This window comes from Natator depressus, chromosome 3, assembly GCF_965152275.1.
Source record: "Natator depressus isolate rNatDep1 chromosome 3, rNatDep2.hap1, whole genome shotgun sequence".
Taxonomy (NCBI): Eukaryota; Metazoa; Chordata; order Testudines; family Cheloniidae; genus Natator; species Natator depressus.
This window is the reverse complement of record NC_134236.1, coordinates 17,841,579-17,861,421: the sequence shown is the minus strand read 5'-3', so window position 1 is coordinate 17,861,421 and position 19,843 is coordinate 17,841,579. Positions and strand designations below refer to the sequence as shown.

The 19,843-nt window shown below is 48.4% G+C and overlaps 2 protein-coding genes across 7 annotated transcripts in view; one reads left to right on the top strand and one right to left on the bottom strand.

The window, feature by feature from the left end:
• The window catches only part of PLA2G7 (phospholipase A2 group VII), a 48,735-nt gene that overhangs the window by 5,553 nt on the left and 23,339 nt on the right, over window positions 1-19,843 (top strand). Inside the window, exon 1 of one of the 6 annotated variants that reach the window (XM_074947483.1) lies at window positions 5,646-6,101. The exons of 3 other annotated variants lie outside the window; for them this stretch is intronic. The gene's annotated coding sequence lies outside the window, so the exon portion shown is untranslated. Of the gene's footprint in view, window positions 1-5,645; window positions 6,102-18,140; window positions 18,466-19,843 lie in introns of those variants that run through there. 2 more of the 6 variants (XM_074947488.1, XM_074947487.1) reach the window with 2 other exon arrangements.
• IMP3 (IMP U3 small nucleolar ribonucleoprotein 3) lies at window positions 14,161-18,516 on the bottom strand. Its single transcript, XM_074947490.1, has one exon. The coding sequence runs from the start codon at window positions 18,514-18,516 to the stop codon at window positions 17,959-17,961; it is 558 nt and encodes a 185-aa protein (XP_074803591.1). The 3' UTR covers window positions 14,161-17,958.

Below are 19,843 nucleotides of genomic sequence, written 5' to 3'. Positions count from 1 at the left end.
CCAGAGAGTCCAAGTTCAAATATTTCTTGAAGCAATTCCTTTGTCTTGCAATCCAATTTAAAGTTCATGGAATATATTCGTCTGAGGAAGATGACCTCGTCACTGAGATCTTTTGAGATTTCTTTGTTGTTGCTGAAATTGTTCAGCTGCAGAAAGTAGATCTTCATTATCAGTCTGTTGAACTGCCAAAGAAGGGTACAAATTAGTTGCAGTGACTCAAACTGACGTGTAAGACCTGATTGAATAGAGTCAATGATGACAAGGAAGACATTGACCCTATAATGCTACTTGGCATCGGATTTGGTAGGTAAGTTGCGATTGGTGGAGAACTCAGATGAAATGGCAATATTCTGTGCTACTAATTTGGACTCAGTCAGAATCGCATCCCATTGTCATGAATCTGTTGAATCTCATTGATAAGACTTTCAATGTTATCCCTCTCAACATCAAGCGTAGCATTGCATGCTTCAATTACTAGATTAGTTTGGTGGATCATTGTAAGTAGCTTCATCCCCACAAAGATGACATCAGAATGCAGTCACATTTGGACATGTGCTTCTGAATAGACTGAAGTTCAGTTTGAGCCTGTGCAGTGAGATTGAGAGATTCAAGGTCATTTAAAGCCTTTCTCACTGAATTCAAATGCTGTGCAACTGGTTGAACACCATCAATCCAGGCAGACCATCTAGTTTTGGACATCCCATGCAGTGAAACAGGAAGATATTGTTTCAGAATTTCCCACCTTTGTGGATGGCTACTGGAGAGATTGTACATTTGCTGAACAGTTCCAAAGTAAGTAATTGCCTCCTTGCATGATTGAGCTCAGTCAACACCTACAAGGTTTAGTGTGTGGTTTCCACAGCTGGAGAAAATACAGTCTGAATTATGCTCATGCAGAACTGCTTGTACGCCTTCGTACTTCCCAGCCATATTAGATCCACTGTCATAGGCTTGACCAATGCAGACTTGAAAATCTAACTTAAAACCTTCTAGAACTGCTAGTACTGGAGCAGCAGTTTCTTTTCCAGTTTTTCCCGTGAAATTATCAAACAAAATAAACCTTTCTTCAATTGAAAATTTTGAGCTGTCTACAATCTTAACATATCGAATAACCATAGTAGTTTGTTCCTTGTGAGAACAATCTGGACTGGCATCGACAATTACTGAAAAATACTTGGCATTTCAAATCTCATCAAGAATTGTTGTTTTTTCGAATGACGCAAATAGCTCAATAAACGCGTTTTGTATGCATGTGGAGAGATAATGGACTTGCATGCGCTTTTGACTCTCTTGCGATTCTTGAACATGTTTAACATGCTCTGATAAAAGGGGGTCATATTTGCTGAGGAGCTCAACTATGCCCAGAAAGTTTCCATTTGCACAATCACCAATACATTGACTGGAACCAAAGAAAGCCAATCCCTACACAGAAAGAAAAAGGATGACATTCAGGATATGCTCAAGAAGTTTTTTCCAGTTATTAGTTTCTGTAGAGAGTTCAGTCAAGAGTAAATTCTCAACTGAACTTTCAGCTTATGCTGCCCTACTGGCTGATTTCCATGCAACATAGTTTTCTTTCTGTGACGTTGAACTCTCATTTGATGGTATTCGGTTTTTCAACTTCCTCCAACCTCTGTTGATGCTCCATCGTGATTGATCAGAGAGAACTGATTCATTTGCAGCACTTTTGTTCAAAATGAAGCAGGGTGCACAGTACAGAGATTGTTTTTCCGTACTCCAGCATAACCAGTCTCCGTACTCTAGCATAACCAGTCTCTAGTCTCTAATGTATTGGTGATCTCACCATTTGGAAGAGTTTTTGTCAGCAAATGAGTAGGGAAAGCATGATTATCAGCATCTCATGGACTCTTACTTGCAATTTCAAAACAACTAACTTGAAGAAAAGATTGCATTTGGGCAGCATTGCTCTTGTCAATAATTCCAATGTCAGTCACAATCAAACCTGTAGTACTCATGAATTGCTCTTGCTGTGTAAGATCTACATCTTTCTGTTGCTGTTGAGTTTCTTGATTCTACACAGGATCTTCTGCTGCATCTGTTACTGCTGGCACATCTCCTTCTCGACTACTGTCCTCATGTTCAGGTATTGGCACTGAAATATCACCTCTTGCAGTTGCGGAGTTTTCATTATCGGTAGCATTGTTTGTTGGGTAAGGTGTGTTTTCCAGTGGTTTGAGAAATGAAGTTATTGGCTTTGAGCTCTTAGTTGCCACTTCACTCAGTTGTTTTTGCCGTCTTTTGCTTGCACCACTTTCAAATCTCCTCTTCATAGTGATCTATCTGGCCAATATGTAGCCTATCCACACTTGAAATATTCTGCTGTAAATAAATAGCTTATCTACACTTGAAATCTTCTACTGTAAACATGTACACAAATGCTGAATGGTACACAAATGCTGAAAAGACTTAAAACAAAGGAATACTAATTAAGAACACAAAATGAAACAGTCAGACAGGTTATTATCCTTATCACTGAATCAAAACTCAAGCACGCAAGGTATAATATAACAGGCTGAGCTGAAGACAAAGGGATGACATATATATAGTGAACACAGACACAGATACAGAGAGAGGAATAATGTCCAAAAATTTCAAACATGTGTCCTCATGAAACTCACTGTACAAGATCGTCCTCACAAATTTTAGCTTGAATCTTGGCCTATAGACTATGAAAGCCTATGATGATGGCCAAGCTACCAAGCTAGGGTTCAACCAACCAACCAGTCACCTCTTTTAGCTACCATATGAAGATAATAATGAGGAATTCTCAAACATAAATAATTCCTTAGTCAACTAGACGTAAAACTATAAAAACACTAAAATGTAACAATTCTGTATCTTTCAACATGCACATGATCCAGCACCAGCCACTAGTACTGGTTTGTTTATATAATCAGCTTATCTGAGAGGACACATTCATCACGATCTAATCTTGTGCCATCAGAACTGATACCTTTTTATTAATATTTATGAACATTTTTAACTCTTTAATAGGACAAAATCTATATCAGTTAACAAAAAAATTATGTCTTTCACCAAAACACATCTCTTATTTGCTTAAATTTGCAGCTCTAAGCTGAGAGAGTGTGTCACATTTTGGTCCAATAGGGATGCGCATAAAAACAAGTTGCAAAACTTATCAAATGCCAAAAAATTAACAAGTGTCTAAATTTGAGGGCCCCTTTGAGCTTGAGGCCAAGGCCAAATGGCCCTCCTGCCTCCCCCCTCCCCCGCCCCCGATTGGCCCTGCTAATTAGAGAGGCGAGGTGTGTGAGGTAATATCTTATATAGGCTAATGGTCTTTCTGATAACAATCCCTGATATGAGCAGACTTTCACAGCTCAGCCGAGCTTTGCACCAACTGAAAGGGACAGGGAAAAGGTGACAGGGTAAAACCAAGTCAACAAGATTAGGCCCCATATCCCCACTTCACCCTTACCCTGTGACCCCCATGGATCATATGGGGGGCTGTGTATTTTGGGGGGGTTCTCAGCTCACTGTCGTGTCCCCCCCCCAACTGCCAGTGAAGGGTTACCCAGCTGTTCACATCTGGCCAGAGCATCTGGAATCTTAGCTCCCAGCTAAGATGAGGGTTCAGGGGGAAATCAGGCTGGGGGCATCTTGGAGGGTCTCTGGGTCACAACGGGCCATCAAGGTTTACAAATGGGTCCTGAGCTCAAAAAGATTGAGAACCACTTCTTTAATGGCCCTTGCTGTCTTCTGTGTTTCAGAAGCGACCAGAACCTTGTCAGAGCAGTGTGTATTTATATAGCTGGGCTGCGCATGTTGTAGAAAGTGAGTCAACACAGTTATTTGAACTCCACTGTATCCATGTGGTTCCTTCATATGATGTCTGATGCCCCAGTTTCCCCATATATAAAATGGGGATAATGATACTGACCGCCTTTGTAAAATACTTTGAGAACTACTGATGAAAAGTGCGAGATAAGATCTAGGTGTTTAGGGTGCATCTAAAAAAAGTCATATGTTGTTGCCATAGGAAGTCACAAAAGTGTCATTAGTTTCAGGTTTCAGAGTAGCAGCCGTGTTAGTCTGTATCCGCAAAAAGAAAAGGAGCACTTGTGGCACCTTAGCTCACATAAATTTGTCAGTCTCTAAGGTGCCACAAGTGCTCCTTTTCTTTTTATTGGTTTCAGGGTTTCCGCAGCACTGATGTCACATGTATTGTATTCCCCTCCCCCACCTCTCCAACCCTGCTATTGTCCTTGCTGAACCTGTTTTTTGAATAAACACAAGTCTCCAGGGCTGACCTTTTACAGACATTAAATTCTACCATACAAACTATATACTCTGTTGGATCCAACCCTCATTTAGGACTACAGCTGGTAAGAAAAACAGGGGGGAGTGGAAAGAAAAGGAGTACTTGTGGCACCTTAGAGACTAACCAATTTAGAATCCTGAAAATGTTTACAAACTTCGTTCTCGTTTTCAAGCAAAAATGTCTTTCAGATTTCAGCCAGCTTTCTGTGCAGTTCACACCTAGTGATATTCACACATGCGTTGGGCAGCCACATCCTCTCCCACCCTCCAGGGAAGCAGTCTCAGAAATCTGTGAAGTTCACCCTGTGGAGCTCCTGCTCTCCCCTTCTCACATGCCAAACCCCCTGGCTTGAAGTGGTTTCCATCATATGCAGGGTTTGCAGTTTGGTTCAGTGTTCCAGCACCCCTGCAGCTGAGAGCAGAATTTGGCTCAAAGTCACTCTCACAAGGAGCTTTCAGTGTCAGAGCTAGATCCTACTCATGTATCTGGTACAACACAGGGGTGCTGGGCCTGGAACAATTTGTATGGGGGGGAGGGGTGCTGAGCATCATTGAACCAAACTGTAAATCCTGTATATCAGAGGTTCTCAAACTTTGGTTCATGGACCACCAGTGATCTGCGAGCTCCATTCAGGTGGTCCGCGGATAGTTCCCTCTAAGGTGCGCACCTGGGCGGCCACACACGAGAGAATGAAGGGCCACCCACCTAATTAGTGGCGCCGCGCAGGCACGGCTCCACTATTTAGGTGCCTGGACCCTGGAGAAGACGCACATGTAAGGTGAGGTGGCGGCCTTGGGGGGAATGGGGGTAGTTGGGAGGGGGCAGTGGGCTGAGAAGAGGGGGCGGGGGGAATTTGGGACGTGCAGGGCTGCAGTGGCCAGAGAAAGAGGCGACTTTCCCCAGCTCCAGGGCTGTGGCTGCCGGGGGAAAGACGCCCCTCATTCCCAGCCTCAACCCTGTGGCTGCTGTGGTGGAGGAGAGCCCCCCCCCTTCTCAGCCCCAGCTCGGGGGCTGCCGCAGCAGGGGACAGAGGGCACATCCACCACATTAGAAAGGTCAGACTACTGATATTAAAATATGAGTTGTGCGCTCTTATTTGTAGAACAAAAAAAAACCCCCGTTCATTATTATTAAGGTTTTTTTGTGCACCGCTTTTACCCAAAGGGCTTTACAATGGTTAGCTAAGGATACAAACAACATTTGGAGAGCTCATTAAGTGGCCTGCCGAGACCCTCAGCAATTTTCAAGTGAGCTGCGGAATAAAAAGTTCGAGAACCACTGCTGTGTACGATGGAAACCACGTCAAGCCGGGGGGGGGGGGTTGGCAGCCCCCCTGGTCCCAGCACCTGTGCTCAGCTGCCCTGGTGCCACTGGGGCTGATGGCAGCACTGGATCCCTTGTGATGAGCTGTAAAACAGCCACGGGGCTGAAGAAGTGGGAACGAAATGAGCCCCAGCCTGGCGGTATGTAAGTGAGCGCCAGCCTCCGGGATGTGCGCTGAGTTACACAACCTCCTGGAAACACGCAGCGTCCCGATGGAGAGGCCCTGCGGTGGCTTTCCGGGCGCCGGGCGGGAGCGCGGCGCAGAAGGAAAAGCTCCCGCTGTGTAAAGAGGGTTGCAAGTCCCTCCCCTCCTGTGGGGAGCGAGGCCGAGGCCGACAGAAAGAGAAACAGCCCCCGAGCAGCAGTCTGCTGGAGCGCTGACTGTCTCGGGGATCCAGGCTGCCTCAGGACAGCGGCAGACGGGCGCAGCTCCCCCTCGCCCGGGCAGGCCGCTCCCGGGGACCCCGCGCAGGAGGTAAGGGGCGTGGGAGAAGGGAGGCAAAGGAAAAAGCCCCAGAGCGGGGCGGGAGGAGGTTGTAAAGGGCTCTGTTCTAAGCCCAGTGGTTCTTGCTGCCGTCTCTCTGCCTTGCTCCTCTTTCTCAGTCCAGCGTTCCCCAGGCTAGCCCCACACCCCCGATCCCCGACCTCTGCCCAGAGGCTGAGTCTTATGCCAGGCCCCCTTCCCCCCCCGCTACTCAGACTATCATCTCGCCTCCTCCAGACTGGCTCCTCATCGCACCCTGCTACCCAGAGCGGCATGTCCCCCAGCTTCTCACCCTGTCCCGATGTCCCCCAGAGCTGCATTTCACCCTCCCTGCCCCTGCACAGACTAGCATCTTGCCACATCCCACAGGGCTAGTCCAGCAGTCACAAATCAGGAGCGTTTAGTGATTAACTGGGGCCTCTGGGTTCAGTGTGCCACCATCTCCCCCTCAGCTACCCCAATTTCTTGTGCCATACCTGCCGGGGGAGGGGAGAGTCCTTCCTGTTGGACTGGGAGGGCGAATAGGTGGCTTGGCTTGTATCTGGTGTGTGTACGGAGGGAGTTGGAGGAAGAGTGGATGAAGGCGTCCCAGAGCCAGGGGAAACTACTTTGTTCTGGGGTCTATAAAGAGGGAGGTAGCCTGGGAATCCGGGGGACTTTACATTGTCACCAAAACTCTGCACGAAGCAGCTTGTACCCTACCCCACCTGGCACTGGCATGTGGACAGTTTACATGCAGTTACTGAGGAAGCAACTGTAGGTAGAAACAGGGGCTAAGGTGTCAGCTGGATTTACAGCAGTTATAATATTATTTGTATACCATAGTACCTCTGAACGTCACTCAGGGATCAGGACCCCGTTGTGCGAGGCACTATACAAGCACAGAACAAAAATACGAGCTTCCAATCTAAATTCCAGACAAGAGACAGCTGATGGATGTAAATGACAGGGGGGAAAACACAAGGAAACAATGAGACAATACTGGTCAGCATGATAAACAGTGGTGTCAGCAGGTCAGCTGCCTAGCCATTGTCAGATTTCAGTAGACATCAGGGCAAAAGAGAGTTTTAAGGAGCAATTTGAAGGAGTGTAATGATGTAGCTTTATGGCTGTGGTGGCAGATCCTCAGTAGACCTAGGCTGATTTACACCAGCTCAGAATCTGGCCCTCTGTTGTGTCTTATTAACATTGAAACCAAAAAGAAAAGGAGTACTTGTGGCACCTTAGAGACTAACAAATTTATTTAAGCATAAGCTTTCGTGAGCTACAGCTCACTTCATTGGATGCATTCAGTGGAAAATACTGAATTTTCAGGTATTTTTCTATTAAAGAGGCATTAATGTAAGGAACCCTTGTGCCAAAGGGGGAGTTATATTTTGTTACACTGTAAAGAAGGGTGAGGGGCAGAAACTGCTTCCAAGGGGCAGAAAGATGCTTTCCAAGTAAACGCATCCAACTGGGAATTACACGTTTAATTCCTGGCTCTGGCAAACATTTACAGTATGACCCTGGGCAAGTCACAGCCTTTCGAAGCCCCATATTCCCATCTGTACAATCTTGCTTTTCCTTGTGGAGTTTGATGCTACAGTGACGGCTGCCAAAGACATATGCAGGCTTAATTTAGTCACTTTGTGTAAGATGTTTTCAAACATCAGCTAGAAGTTGCTATAGAAGTGCAAAGTCTTACTGTTTACCAGACTTGGTGCCTAGAGCAGCCCTTTTGTATTTCGCTCAGTTGTGCATGGTCCCCACAATACGAAAGCCTTTGGCGTAAGGACATTCTGTGTCATCAGGCTCCCTCAGTCTTATTCACCACTCATCCATGAGTAAATATTTAATCTCTCTGACTAAACTCTTCCTCTCTGTCAGCCTTCCTAATAATACAACATCCTGAGTGGAGGTTATGGGCAGGGCCAAGGTCAGAAAAACTGACAGAGTTTGATTAAAGATATAACTTTCCAATCCTACCCCCCCTAAAGTGTGAGAGGTTTCCAGTTACTGGAGTGGGGAGGAGGCTGCTCACAAGTTAATTTGCACGGAGGTCTCTTACTTTAGCCCCACATGTACCTTTATCTTTTATATTTGCAATCCTAACTCAGGCCTGACATTAGCAGTGCTGACTCATGACAGGCTGTAATAAAGTGCAGCATGCATTCCTATACACTGTTTCAAAATCAAATTCTTGTTTCCAGCTTCCTTTGCTGCAGCTGTTTTGCATCCTACACTTTAGGTGGGTCACATGCTTTAAAGATCTCAGGGACTGGGGAACTCATTCATCTGTGTAACAGACTTTGGAGCAAGTTAATGTCGTGCCTGGGCCAGTCACAGACACTAAATTGCATTGCGCCACTGTAGCCTATGTTTATAAACTTCCTTGTGGTCAGGGTCACTCACTAATATTGATGATTGTCCCTCTTGTCCATAACAAACTGAGTAGCTGGCATACATCATAGAAATAAACAGGCAAGGGAGCATCTAATGATAATCACATCTAGGGCCTGATCCTGCTGCTCTGACATAGATGTAATTCTCACTGGAACCTATGGGAGTTTTACGTATGAGAGAACTACAAGAGGAGGCCTAAAGTGGCCAAGTGAGACCAGACCCTCAGCTGATTCAGCTCCACTGGTCAGTGCTGATTCACTCTAGCTTTGGATCTAGCCCTTGGGAGTTTAGAAATGAATAGTTACCATCATATATGTATTGAATACATAAAGGAGAGGCCTCCCTGACTTCTCTCTGCTCCTTTCAACTGGGCTCTTGTGACCATTTCCCTGAGGCCCTCCATATGGGTGGGCAGTGGTTTGCCACCACTGAAATTGCAGGAGTGGTTAACATGGAAAATTATGTGATAAGCAGCATTCTGGTTCCTCCTGTGTCTGATGCCAATTGACATTCCTCCCTACTTTTCCCCAGCTCTCTCCTTTCTGCACTTACTCCACTAATTCCTCTTCTTACCCAATGCTCTGCTGCATGGCATTTAGCTGCAGACATGTTGCCCTATATTATACATCTGTACACTCACTATTCCTCCTAACTTCAGACCCACATCTAATAGTGGGCAAGAGAGCATTAAACTAGGAGATGCCTATAACAAAGTGTCACTTCAGTCAAACATTACCAAAGAAAGGCCCTTGTCAGCATAATGCAAAGTCTAGCACCTTAAAATATACTGAAAGGAAGCACTGATCAAATCAAGGTCAGGGTGGTTGTTTTTCTGCTCACTTACTTCCTTTAACTATGTATCTCCTCCTCTGCAGTGCCACAAACTTACTCTCCATTTACTTAAGTATCAACATGATTGGTTCACATACAGAAAACCCCTTGCAAACAACGCTTGAAGTTTATCTGCTTATTACCATTTCCTTTGACTAGTAACTGATATTTTGGTATGTTGCTGTTGTGCATAGTTTGTTATTTTTTTGGAAGCTAGAAGACATTCTTCATAGCACATTTATACAGTGCAGTTTTTATAGTATGCCCATATATATGATCCAAGGAAGAGTTAGAGTTGGGGGCTCATCTACCTTCAGATACATCTCACACATTGTGTATGCCCTGAGCACATGCACATAAGTGGCAGGATATACTGAAACAAAGTACAGTATTGGGCCTTTACTTTCTGAAGCAGCAGCTAAGGGACCACAGTACCGTTCCCACATCACACAGAGTCTTTCTGGGGAAATCAGTTAGAAATAATTGCTCTTCAGATTAATTTAACTGGCTACAGCATTGGGGATTTAGTCTCTCTGCCTCAGTTTCTCCATCTATAAAATAGGATTAATATGTAACACATTTGCAAGGAGTGCAGGGGTGCTTAGAAGAAAGGTTCAAAGAAGTAGTATGATGATAATGAAACAGACTGATGCTCACAAATGCCACCAAAGTTAAGGATTTCCAGTCCCCCATTTATTACTAACTCCGCCACAGAAAGGTGTTGGAAGATGACATGAGGGTTTTTCCTGTGGGATTCAGGCTGATTGGGAAGCTCCCCCCAACATACTGTGACCACTGAAGTACCACCATCATCTTTCAGTGTTTAACTCTGCCCTCCAGATAGACACCTACAATTCCCCAGGGCATCACCAGGAGTTGCTTGGGTAGATGTTATAGCACAATTGCGCCCTTCCTCCTATAAGTAGGGTTCTGGCAACTACAGCTCCCTGCCACCACAAAGAGAACTGGCTGGCCTGGCGAGGGCAGCGGTGGTGGGGGGGACCTGGGGAAGGTGCGCGCCCGGCTCTTCTGCCATGACTACTCCCGGGGCGCCAGCCGACGGAGGGATGCAGCGATAGGACAGTTGGAACGGGAGGTCTTAGAGCTGGAGAGGCATCTGGCCGCCAGCCCCAAGGATCCATCCCTCTCCAGGGCGTGCCGGGAGAAGCGGAAGGAGCTCCGGGCCCTTGAGGACCATTGGGCCCGGGGTGCCTTTGTTCGATTCCGCATCCGCCTCCTTCGAGAGATGGATCGTGACTCCCGCTTCTTTTACACACTGGAGAAAAAGAGGGGGCCAAGAAGCACGTCACCTGCCTCCTAGCAGAGGACAGCACGCCCCTCATGGATCCGGCAGAGATGTGCGGGAGGGCCAGGGCCTTCTATGCAGGCCTCTTCTCCCCAGATCTGACCGATCCTAACACTTGCAGAGTGCTCTGGGACGAACTCCTGACGGTCAGCGCGGGCGACTGAGACCGGCTAGAGCTGCCTCTCACTGTGGCCAAGTTCTCGGAAGCCCTCCACCGCATGCCCACCAATAAATCTCCGGGCATGGACGGGCTGACCGTGGAGTTCTACCAAGTGTTCTGGGACATCCTCGGCCCAGACCTAGTCACCGTCTAGGCCGAGTCTTTGCAGAGTGGGGTCCTCCCTCTTTCATGCAGGTGAGCCGCGCTCGCCTTATTGCCGAAGAAGGGGAACCTCCGCGATTTACGAAATTGGCGTCCCGTCTCGCTCCTCAGCATGGACTACAAGGTCGTAGCGAAAGCCATCTCGCTGCGGCTAGGATCCGTGCTGGCGGACGTGATCCACCCAGACCAGACCTACACCGTCCTGGGCCGCACCATCTTCGACAACCTGTATCTGGTCTGGGACCTCTGGGAACTCGGGTGTAGGGATGGTCTGTTGTTCACACTCCTGTCCCTGGATCAGGAGAAGGTGTTCGACAGGGTGGATCACAGGTATCTCCTGAGCACTCTGCGAGCATTTGGCTTCAGACCCCAGTTTGTGGGTTTTCTCCAGGTGCTGTATGCTTCCGCAGAGTGTCTGGTCAGGCTCAACTGGACCCTGGTCAGCTTCGGGCGAGGAGTATGGCAGTGGTGCCCCCTCTCGGGCCATCTGTATGCTCTGGCGATCGAGCCCTTCCTCTGTCTCCTCCGTAGGAGGTTGACGGGGTTGGCACTGCAGGAGCCGGAGCTGCGCTGGTCCTGTCGGTGTACGCCGACGATGTGCTCCTCGTGGTCCAGGACCCGGGCGACTTGGCGCTGGTGGAGGCTTGCCAGGCCATTTACTCGGCAGCCTCCTCTGCCAGGGTCAACTGGGTCAAGAGCTCTGGCTTGGTGGTAGGGGACTGGTGGCAGGCAAGCTCCCTCCCACCCACGCTTCAGGCCATCCGGTGGAGCGCAGGTCCGCTGCTCTATCTCGGCATTTACCTTTCTGCCACGCATCCATCTCCGCCGGAGAACTGGCACGGTTTAGAGGGCAGGGTGGTAGAGTGGCTCCGGAGAGGGATGGGACTACTCTGGTGTCTCTCCCTTTGAGGGAGGGCACTGGTGCTTAATCAACTAGTCCTGTCCATGCTCTGGTACCAGCTCAACACTCTGGTCCCGGCCCCGGGTTTCCTAGGTAACCTCTGGACATTGATTCTGGAATTCTTCTGGTCAGGACTGCACTGGGTCTCTGCAGGGGTTCTCCATCTACCCCTGGAGGAGGGAGGGCAGGGCCTGAAGTGTCTCCACACTCAGGTCCATGTCTTCCGCCTCCAGGCCCTGCAGAGGCTCCTTTATGGTGCAGGTAGTCTGGCGTTGAGTGTACAGGCGCACGCCTTCCTGCGCCGCTTCCGAGGGCTCTGATATGACCGGCAGCTCCTTTATCTCCATCCGAGAGGTCTTCCGCAAGACCTCTCCGGGCTGCCGGTCTTCTACCAGGACCTCCTCTGGACCTGGAAACTGTTCACAGCGACCAGGTCCATGGCAGCCTCCGTGGGGGAAGATCTCCTCGCGGAGCCCCTGCTACACAACCCCCAGCTCCGTGTGCAGGTGGCGGAGTCCCCCTCGGTGCGCCAGAGGTTGGTCCTGGCAGAAGTCACTAGAGTCAGAGACCTCCGGGACTACGACCGGGGAGACTGGCTGGAGCCCCTGATGCTTGCTCAGCGCATGGGGCTCTCCAGACCTCATACTCCCCTGCGTGTACTTCAGGAGGTGAGGGCCGCTTTGCCGCCCGCTGCTAGGGTTTACCTCGACCGGATCCTAAGGAAGGGCATGCCCCGCCCACCCTCCACGCCAGGCCCTCCAGACCTTTTCATCGGGCCCCTGCCCCATGGACCCGACCAACCCCCCACCCCTTCACTGTGAGCCGGCTACACGAGCTGCAGCCCGTCCGTTTTCAGACCACGCTAAGGAAACATCTATACACGCTCATGCTCCACACCCTTCATGTCCTCACCCTCACGTCCTGCCCCAACACAAAGTGGTGGGACCTCCTGCCACCCCTAGAGGGTGAGGAGCCCCGGGGGGCTCGCCTATATTCCACCTTGGTCCCGAGGCCCACCGGGGATATCAGTTGGTGGCTCCTTCACGGGGCCGTGAGTACGGGCGTGTACTTGGCGCGGTTCACTCCAATCCCGGACACCTGCCCCTTTTGCGTTGTGAGGGAAATCCTGGCGCATGTCTACCTGGAGTGCGCCAGGCTGCAGCCCCTATTCCAGCTCCTCACGAGTATTTTGTTAAGATTTTGGTTGCACTTTTCCCCTCACCTCCTTATCTATGCACTCCCTGTCTGTGGCCCCACTAAGTCACAGGACCTCCTGGTCAGCCTCCTCCTGGCCCTGGCTAAAGTGGCCATCTATAAAATCAGGGTGAGGAGGCTGGCCGATGGAGTCTCCTGTGACTGCGGGGCCTATTTCTGATCTTCTGTCCGTTCATGCCTCCGGGCAGAGTTCCTCTGGGCTGTGTCCACTGACTCCCTTGACGCCTTTAAGGAGCAGTGGGCGCTGTCCAGGGTTGTCTGCTCGGTGTCCCCGTCCGGTTCCCTTTATTTGACCCTTTGACCACACTCCTGTCCCTATTGTTCATTAGTTGTCCCCCATAATTATTTGGTTTTCCAGGTCCTGTGGACCCCCCTCTTAGGCTGGGGGGGATCCTTTAGTACTTCCTGGATCCCAATAAGACAGCTTCCTACTTTCCCCACCTCTTTTGGAGTCCTCAAAAATACATTTTTCACTTAAGGATTTTTAAAAATTCCTTGTTTTACTAATATCTTGATTAAAATGAAAAGAAGTTTGAAAATCTAGTTTGTTCCATTGCCATTTATGGTAGTTTATTCAAACTAGTGCACACACTACTCAGCTTGAACAAGATTAGACTGTGAGGTTTCACTTTGTGACTCTCATGCTCTCGCATGGTGCTGCTGGGTTTAAGTTTCCATCCTAAGAGGGGAATGTTTTTAAGGTCAGGCTTGACAAAGCCCTGGCTGGGAGGATTTAGTTGGAGATTGGTCCTGCTTTGAGCAGGGGGTTGGACTAGATGACCTCCTGAGGTCCCTTCCAACCCTGATATGCTATGATTCTATGTTTAAACATGCTACCCATCCAGCTTAAAACATTTGTGCAAACCCTTCTATTTATAGTCAGGATTGGAATGGAGATGTAGGCTAGTGTCCAGGCACAGGAATTTTTGGAGTTTTTGAAGTTTACTCCAGCTCCAACACCAACTTCCTTTGTAGCCGTGGTTAAAGGAGCAGAAAGAAATTTGAAAATAGAAATCTTTAGTACCATGTTTATTATATACATATATATTTCTATAAATTGAAATTAGCATCCATTTAACTATCTGTGGTTTCATTGTAAACTTTTGTTTTTAAGGTCATCCAGAAGGAACATAAAGAATAGAGTCTACTGGCACATTTAATGATCTTTATGAAATTTCAAAGAAAGGCTTACAATTATGTCCAAAAATACATGTACCCTTTTCTGGCATGGCTACAATTTCACATATTAATTTTGGTTTGCTCAGTTCCCCTCTGGGAAAGAAAAATGTAACTAGGCAGTTCCTAGTCAATTTGAAAGCTGTGGGTAGCTTATTAGTGCCAATTTGCATTCAACTTATTTTTCAGTAAGGTCAGCTACAAAAACTAATTATTAATGTGAGAGTCTTGCTAAGACTAGAATTATTGTCAACGGCTTTACTCATTTCAGTGTCCAGTTTAACCAGCAGTTTGCAACATTCATAAGTCAGTGGTGTAAAAAAAGAGGTTATAGATTCAACTCTGGAGCTTACTCGGTACGTGGATTTATCAAAGATACTCAACTCACAGTGCTTCTAAAGTCAAACTTCTCTTCAGTCACCAGTTAGAATCTTTACTATAAGTTATGGAGGGTTGGTTTTTCATTATTTTTAAATCTACCTATGGTTTAACCCATAGGACAATGAGCACATGTTCATCCTCACCACTTGGGCCTGAGGGATTTTGTGCCAGGTACCTCTTCTCCTTGGCAAAGGGCCCCTATGTCCTCCTTCCTGAGATGCCTCTCCTCCTACAGTCCTGCTGAGGAGCTCACATGTGCTGTGCATGCTCTGTAATAGCAGTGCATACCAACTCCCCAGTTGGCAGCAGCTCCCAGCTTCTGGAAGTAGTTGGGAACCTGAAGCAAAAGGGGACGGTGCGTGACAGAGAGTGAGGGTGGAATGTGGAAGGTTCCTAAAAAAAACCAGAAGTGGTAGCAGGTGGGAGAAAGGGACTTACAGCAGGCATGAAACCAGACCCAGTTCCTCCCTATCTAAACAACCCCACATCAGCAGCAAGAAACCCAGGACATTTGTTAGCTAGACCCTGTGTGACGTACAGAGAGCAGCTAATTTTCAAAGGGTTAAAACAGCAAAACTAAGAGGAAAATATCTCTATGTCAGAGTCCTGGCACCACATCACTGTATATCATCAGGAGAGCACACAGCCATGAAAACTTCCAGCATTTTAGCATGTTAGTGCTGACCAGAGATAAGGAGGTCATACCATTAGTTCCTTTGCCATACACTGTCTCCTTGCCTGCTTGGTAGGCAAAAGATAGATCACAACCTTGCTATTTATGCATTGCTTTACATGCTTTGCTCCTTTTCGTCAAACTCCATGCCACCAGTATACCAGTATCACTGAAGAATAGCTACTTCAGTAGAGGAAAAGTTTAAAATTCCTTCATGGCATAAAGTATTAGTGACCCAAAGTTTTCCTGGGTAACTACCCACTCACCTCTTTTTCACATGGTTAGGTTTAAGATTTTCAAAGCACTTCTCAGTTTGTTTCAGGTTTATTCTTTTAAAAATAGGCATTAGTATCATCCTAGATAAGATATTTTCTCAAAATTATGAATGACTTACAATCTGGTTGGCAGAAAAATATAGTTACATCCATGCTACTAAAATATATATAGTATTTCTCATTTAATAACTCCCCCTTTTATCATTAAAGGGGCAGCAGCTTTAAAAACAAAAAACAAACAAAAAAAATACACAGTAGCATCTACCTGTGCTACAGTGTGATAAAAGGAAAATATATTTCCCTTGTCAGTTTCATGTTGTGGATTTAACAGCATGTACTGAAGACAACTTTATGATTTCCTTTAGTCTTTAAGCTATTTAAGGTTATAAGCCACAAAAATTGTCAGGGAGAGCAAAGTGAAGATACTTTTAACTCAGTTTGAAATTCACTAGATTTAAACTTGGTAAAGTGGCAGCGGCGTTCACTCTGCCACCTACTTTTAAAGTACGCTTTTGTTCAGCTGGATTCCCTCACCATCTACCGATGCATTAACCCCTATCAGCAGGGAGCTAAGCCTAAACTCAACTTTCCAACCACACCAGTATTGAAGAATTGCAACTCAAGTTCCACAACAGCGATAGCACTGTGTTGCCAGTATTCCACTCTAATCCCATGATCCATGTGTGAAACTTGTATTGCAAGTGATAATGAATATGTGAGAGGCGGCATGGGGCAGTTCTGAAGCACTAGCCTAGAACTCAGGCCTCCTGGGTCCAATTCCCTGCTCTGTAACAGACTTCTTGTGTGAAGATAGGAAAGACCCTTAGTCCTTCTGTGCCTCAGTTTCCCTTCCGTAAAATGCGTATGCTCATACTTCTCCCACCTTGCTGCAGAGCTGAGGATAAATAAAAGATGCCCAGACACTACAGAAATGGACATGTAAGTGCCTTAGGTCACAAGCATGCACGTTATTCAGTTTAAGGCCTTATCCACACTAGAAAAGATCTGCTGGTTTATTTCTACTTCCTAGTAACAAGGCCAGTTCCTACCAGTCCCCAAACAAAATAAGCTATACCAGCAAAAGCCCTTGTTTGACTGCATAGTTATGTCCGATTTTTTTTCTCCACACTAACCGACACAGCTATACCAGCAAAACTCTTCAGTATAGAAAAGGCCTTCACCCTTCTAAAGAGAAGATTTAACTTTCTGAGCTCCTTAGGGCAAAATGCCTAGCACATAAGTAGCACTACCATAAACAATAAATCCACAAGATGTAATAGATACTATGCAGCAAAACATCAACAATAAAGACAACAGGAAATATACTTGTGACCATGATGAAGACAGAATATACCTAGGCCAGGTGCCTGAAAATCCACAGAAAAAAAATAATAATGAACCATTTAAAATGTAGTTTGGTTTAAATTATTGGTTAAGTGCCTGTTCCAGTTCAAAAGTGAAACAATAACATTCAATTTTATTACTTTAGGGCAGGAGAAAAAAAATACTACAGGGAAAGACAGCTCAGGTCTTGCTTTAAAGAAATCAAATGAATGCTCTAAGAAAAGTAATTTCAGCTTTATTAAACGTGAGAAAGTCATGAGGACTATTTTAGGTATTGCTGCTGATTACAATGTTAGCATAACTAGCGAAGCTGAATTCTGAAAACAGAACTATCCCTATTGATTTATTTTTGAAAGAGTGACTATTGTGAGAGACAAGCCCCTTGACAAGGCAAAAGTATAAAACCTGTATCTCTTCCAACACCACATTTGAGCAACAAAATTTAAATCTTCAGTTGCCCTCTACATGGTTTTCCTGGCTAGGAGAGCATTTGTTCATTAGTTCCTTCTAGATGGCCCTCTGATGGTGACAACAGAACAACACCGTTCTGCCTGTTCTGCTAATGGTCTTTGCAGCAGGAGGGTACAATGTCACAGAGGAGACAGAGGCTTGCGGAGAGTGACTTATGACGTCTGCTTAGTAGCCCAGCTGGCCAGAAGTCCCTTGCTACAGGAAGTGGGTGGTACTGGGCTCAGTCCATCTGAGCCAGGAGTCCCTTCACAGGGAGGTGGTAGGAAGCAGGCAGGGTGGCACAACTGAGCCAGTAGCCCCTTTGCAGAGGAGGTGGGTGGTACTGGGGCTCAGCCCATATGGGCTATGAATCTCTTCACAGAGGAGGTGGGTAGTACCAGACAAGGCCCATCTGAGCCAGGAATCCCTTTGCAGGGGGAGGTGGTACACAGAACAACTGGGCCAGGGCAGCACATGCAGGTCAAGCCCCACTCCCAGTGGCATGGAGGAGCAGCATATCTGGGTCCAGAGTCTCTTCGCAGGCTGGTGGAGCCTATTAGCCAGCAGGGCCCCCGGGGGCCCCGCTCTCCTAGCAGGCCAGGTCGAAGTCATCCCTCTCCTGGTTGTAGTTCAGCACGTGTTGGCGGATGCGGGAGGAATCGGTCCAGGTGATGAAATCCTCCATGGCCCGGGTCACCAGGCAGGCGGGGTCGGTCACCACCTCGGGCCCCACCCGCACGTGTCCCTGCTCGATGAAGGTGACGGCGTCGCGCAGCTTCTGGGCCATGCGGAGCCGGAGCAGCAGGCAGGGCAGGCGGCGGCGGCAGAAGGCGCTGGCCGAGACCCGCTCGCACTGCTCCAGCGAGTGCTTGGAGCTCACCAGCCCCAGCCCGTAGAGCTTCTCCAGCAGCGCGGCGGTGCAGCGGGCCCGGAAGGCGGCGTCGGCCTCGCCCAGGTCGCGGATGCGGCGCGCCAGCTCCCGCACGGCCCGGCTGAGCTGGTTGTAGCGGGTGTAGTCCTCGCGGCGCTGCAGGCGGTAGCGCCGCAGCACCCGCAGCTCGGCCAGGTTCCCCGAGGCCGCCTCCCAGCTCACCAGGTCCAGCCGCTTCAGCAGCTTCTGCTCGTGGAATTTCAGCTTCCGCACCATCCTGCCGCGGGGGGGGGGAGGCCGGTGCGGGGCCGGGCGCGGGAGCTGCCGCGGGGGGGGGGGGGAAGGAGGCCGGTGTGGGGCCGCGCGGAGCCGGGCGCGGGGGGGGGGAGGCCGGCGCGCGGGAGCTGCCTGTCACGTGCACGCAGGAGAGGGGCCCCGGCGGCGCAGTCACAGCCCGGGACGGGGGAAACCGGAAGTTCCGGCTCGCGGAGCTGGGAACGGAAGCCCGCTGCCCTTCGCTCTCATTGGCCAGAAGGAGGGGCTGCCCACCAGTCACATGTTTTGATGGGCGAGGGGGGGAAGGGGGCGGACCGGGCAGCGGTGCGTGGTGCGGTACAGAGGGGCGGGGAGCCGGGGGCTGGGGGGTGCGCGTGGTCTCCGGCGGCGGCCGCGCTGCTCGTGTCTTCGGGCCCGAGCCGTGGTTACTCTCTAAGCCTCTGGGGCGGGTCTCCGGAGCCCTTTGGGAGCGCGGGGGCAGCATTTCTGGAGCCATCCCCGCTCAGACAGTTGCGTGTGGAAGGCAAAAGGCACCCCCGCCACGCTGACAGCAGGGTGAAAAGAGCGTGGGGGGTTTTGCAAGGTCACAGCAAGTTACAGGCCCCGCCGTTCAGCTAGGGCGGTATCTAGAAACATTTCACAGAATTCAAGCAGAGAAAAGCATTTCTTAACCAGGAAAATTTAAGAGATTCAAAATACAAGTGTCTTCCCTAGGGTTGGGTTTCAGTTTTCTGAATGATATTTGTTTGGCGCGAATAACTTCTTGAATATTGCAATCAGCCTGTCCTGCTTTATTTTTTGCTACCCTGCTTCCTTTTATGTTTAGGGGTATGCAGGTCTTTTGTGACTCAAGTAGCCTCTTTACTGAGTCTTAAGTGTAACAGTTTAAAGGGTCTCAATGTCTATGAGAGAACAGACTTTGCGCTGCTGTCATGCTTTTCGTACAAGGCTCTTACACAACCTTACAGATAATGAACAAAGCCGCACGCACCCCTGTGAGCTAGGGAAGTATTATTCCCATTTTTCAGACAGGGGACTGATGGCTTGTCTGTTCTTAAAACGCTACAGTGGCACAGCTGCACTGCTGTAGCCTTTCAGTGTAGACGCTACCTATGCCGACAGGAGGGGTTCGCCCATTGGTGTAGATAGTCCACCTCCCCAAGGATTGTTCCATTGACCTAGTGCTGTCTGCGCGGGGATTTAGGTCGGTTTAACTACACCACTCAGGGTATGTCTACACTATGGAATAAGGTCGAATTTATAGAAGTCGGTTTTTTAGAAATCGGTTTTATATATTCGAGTGTGTGTGTCCCCACAGAAAATGCTC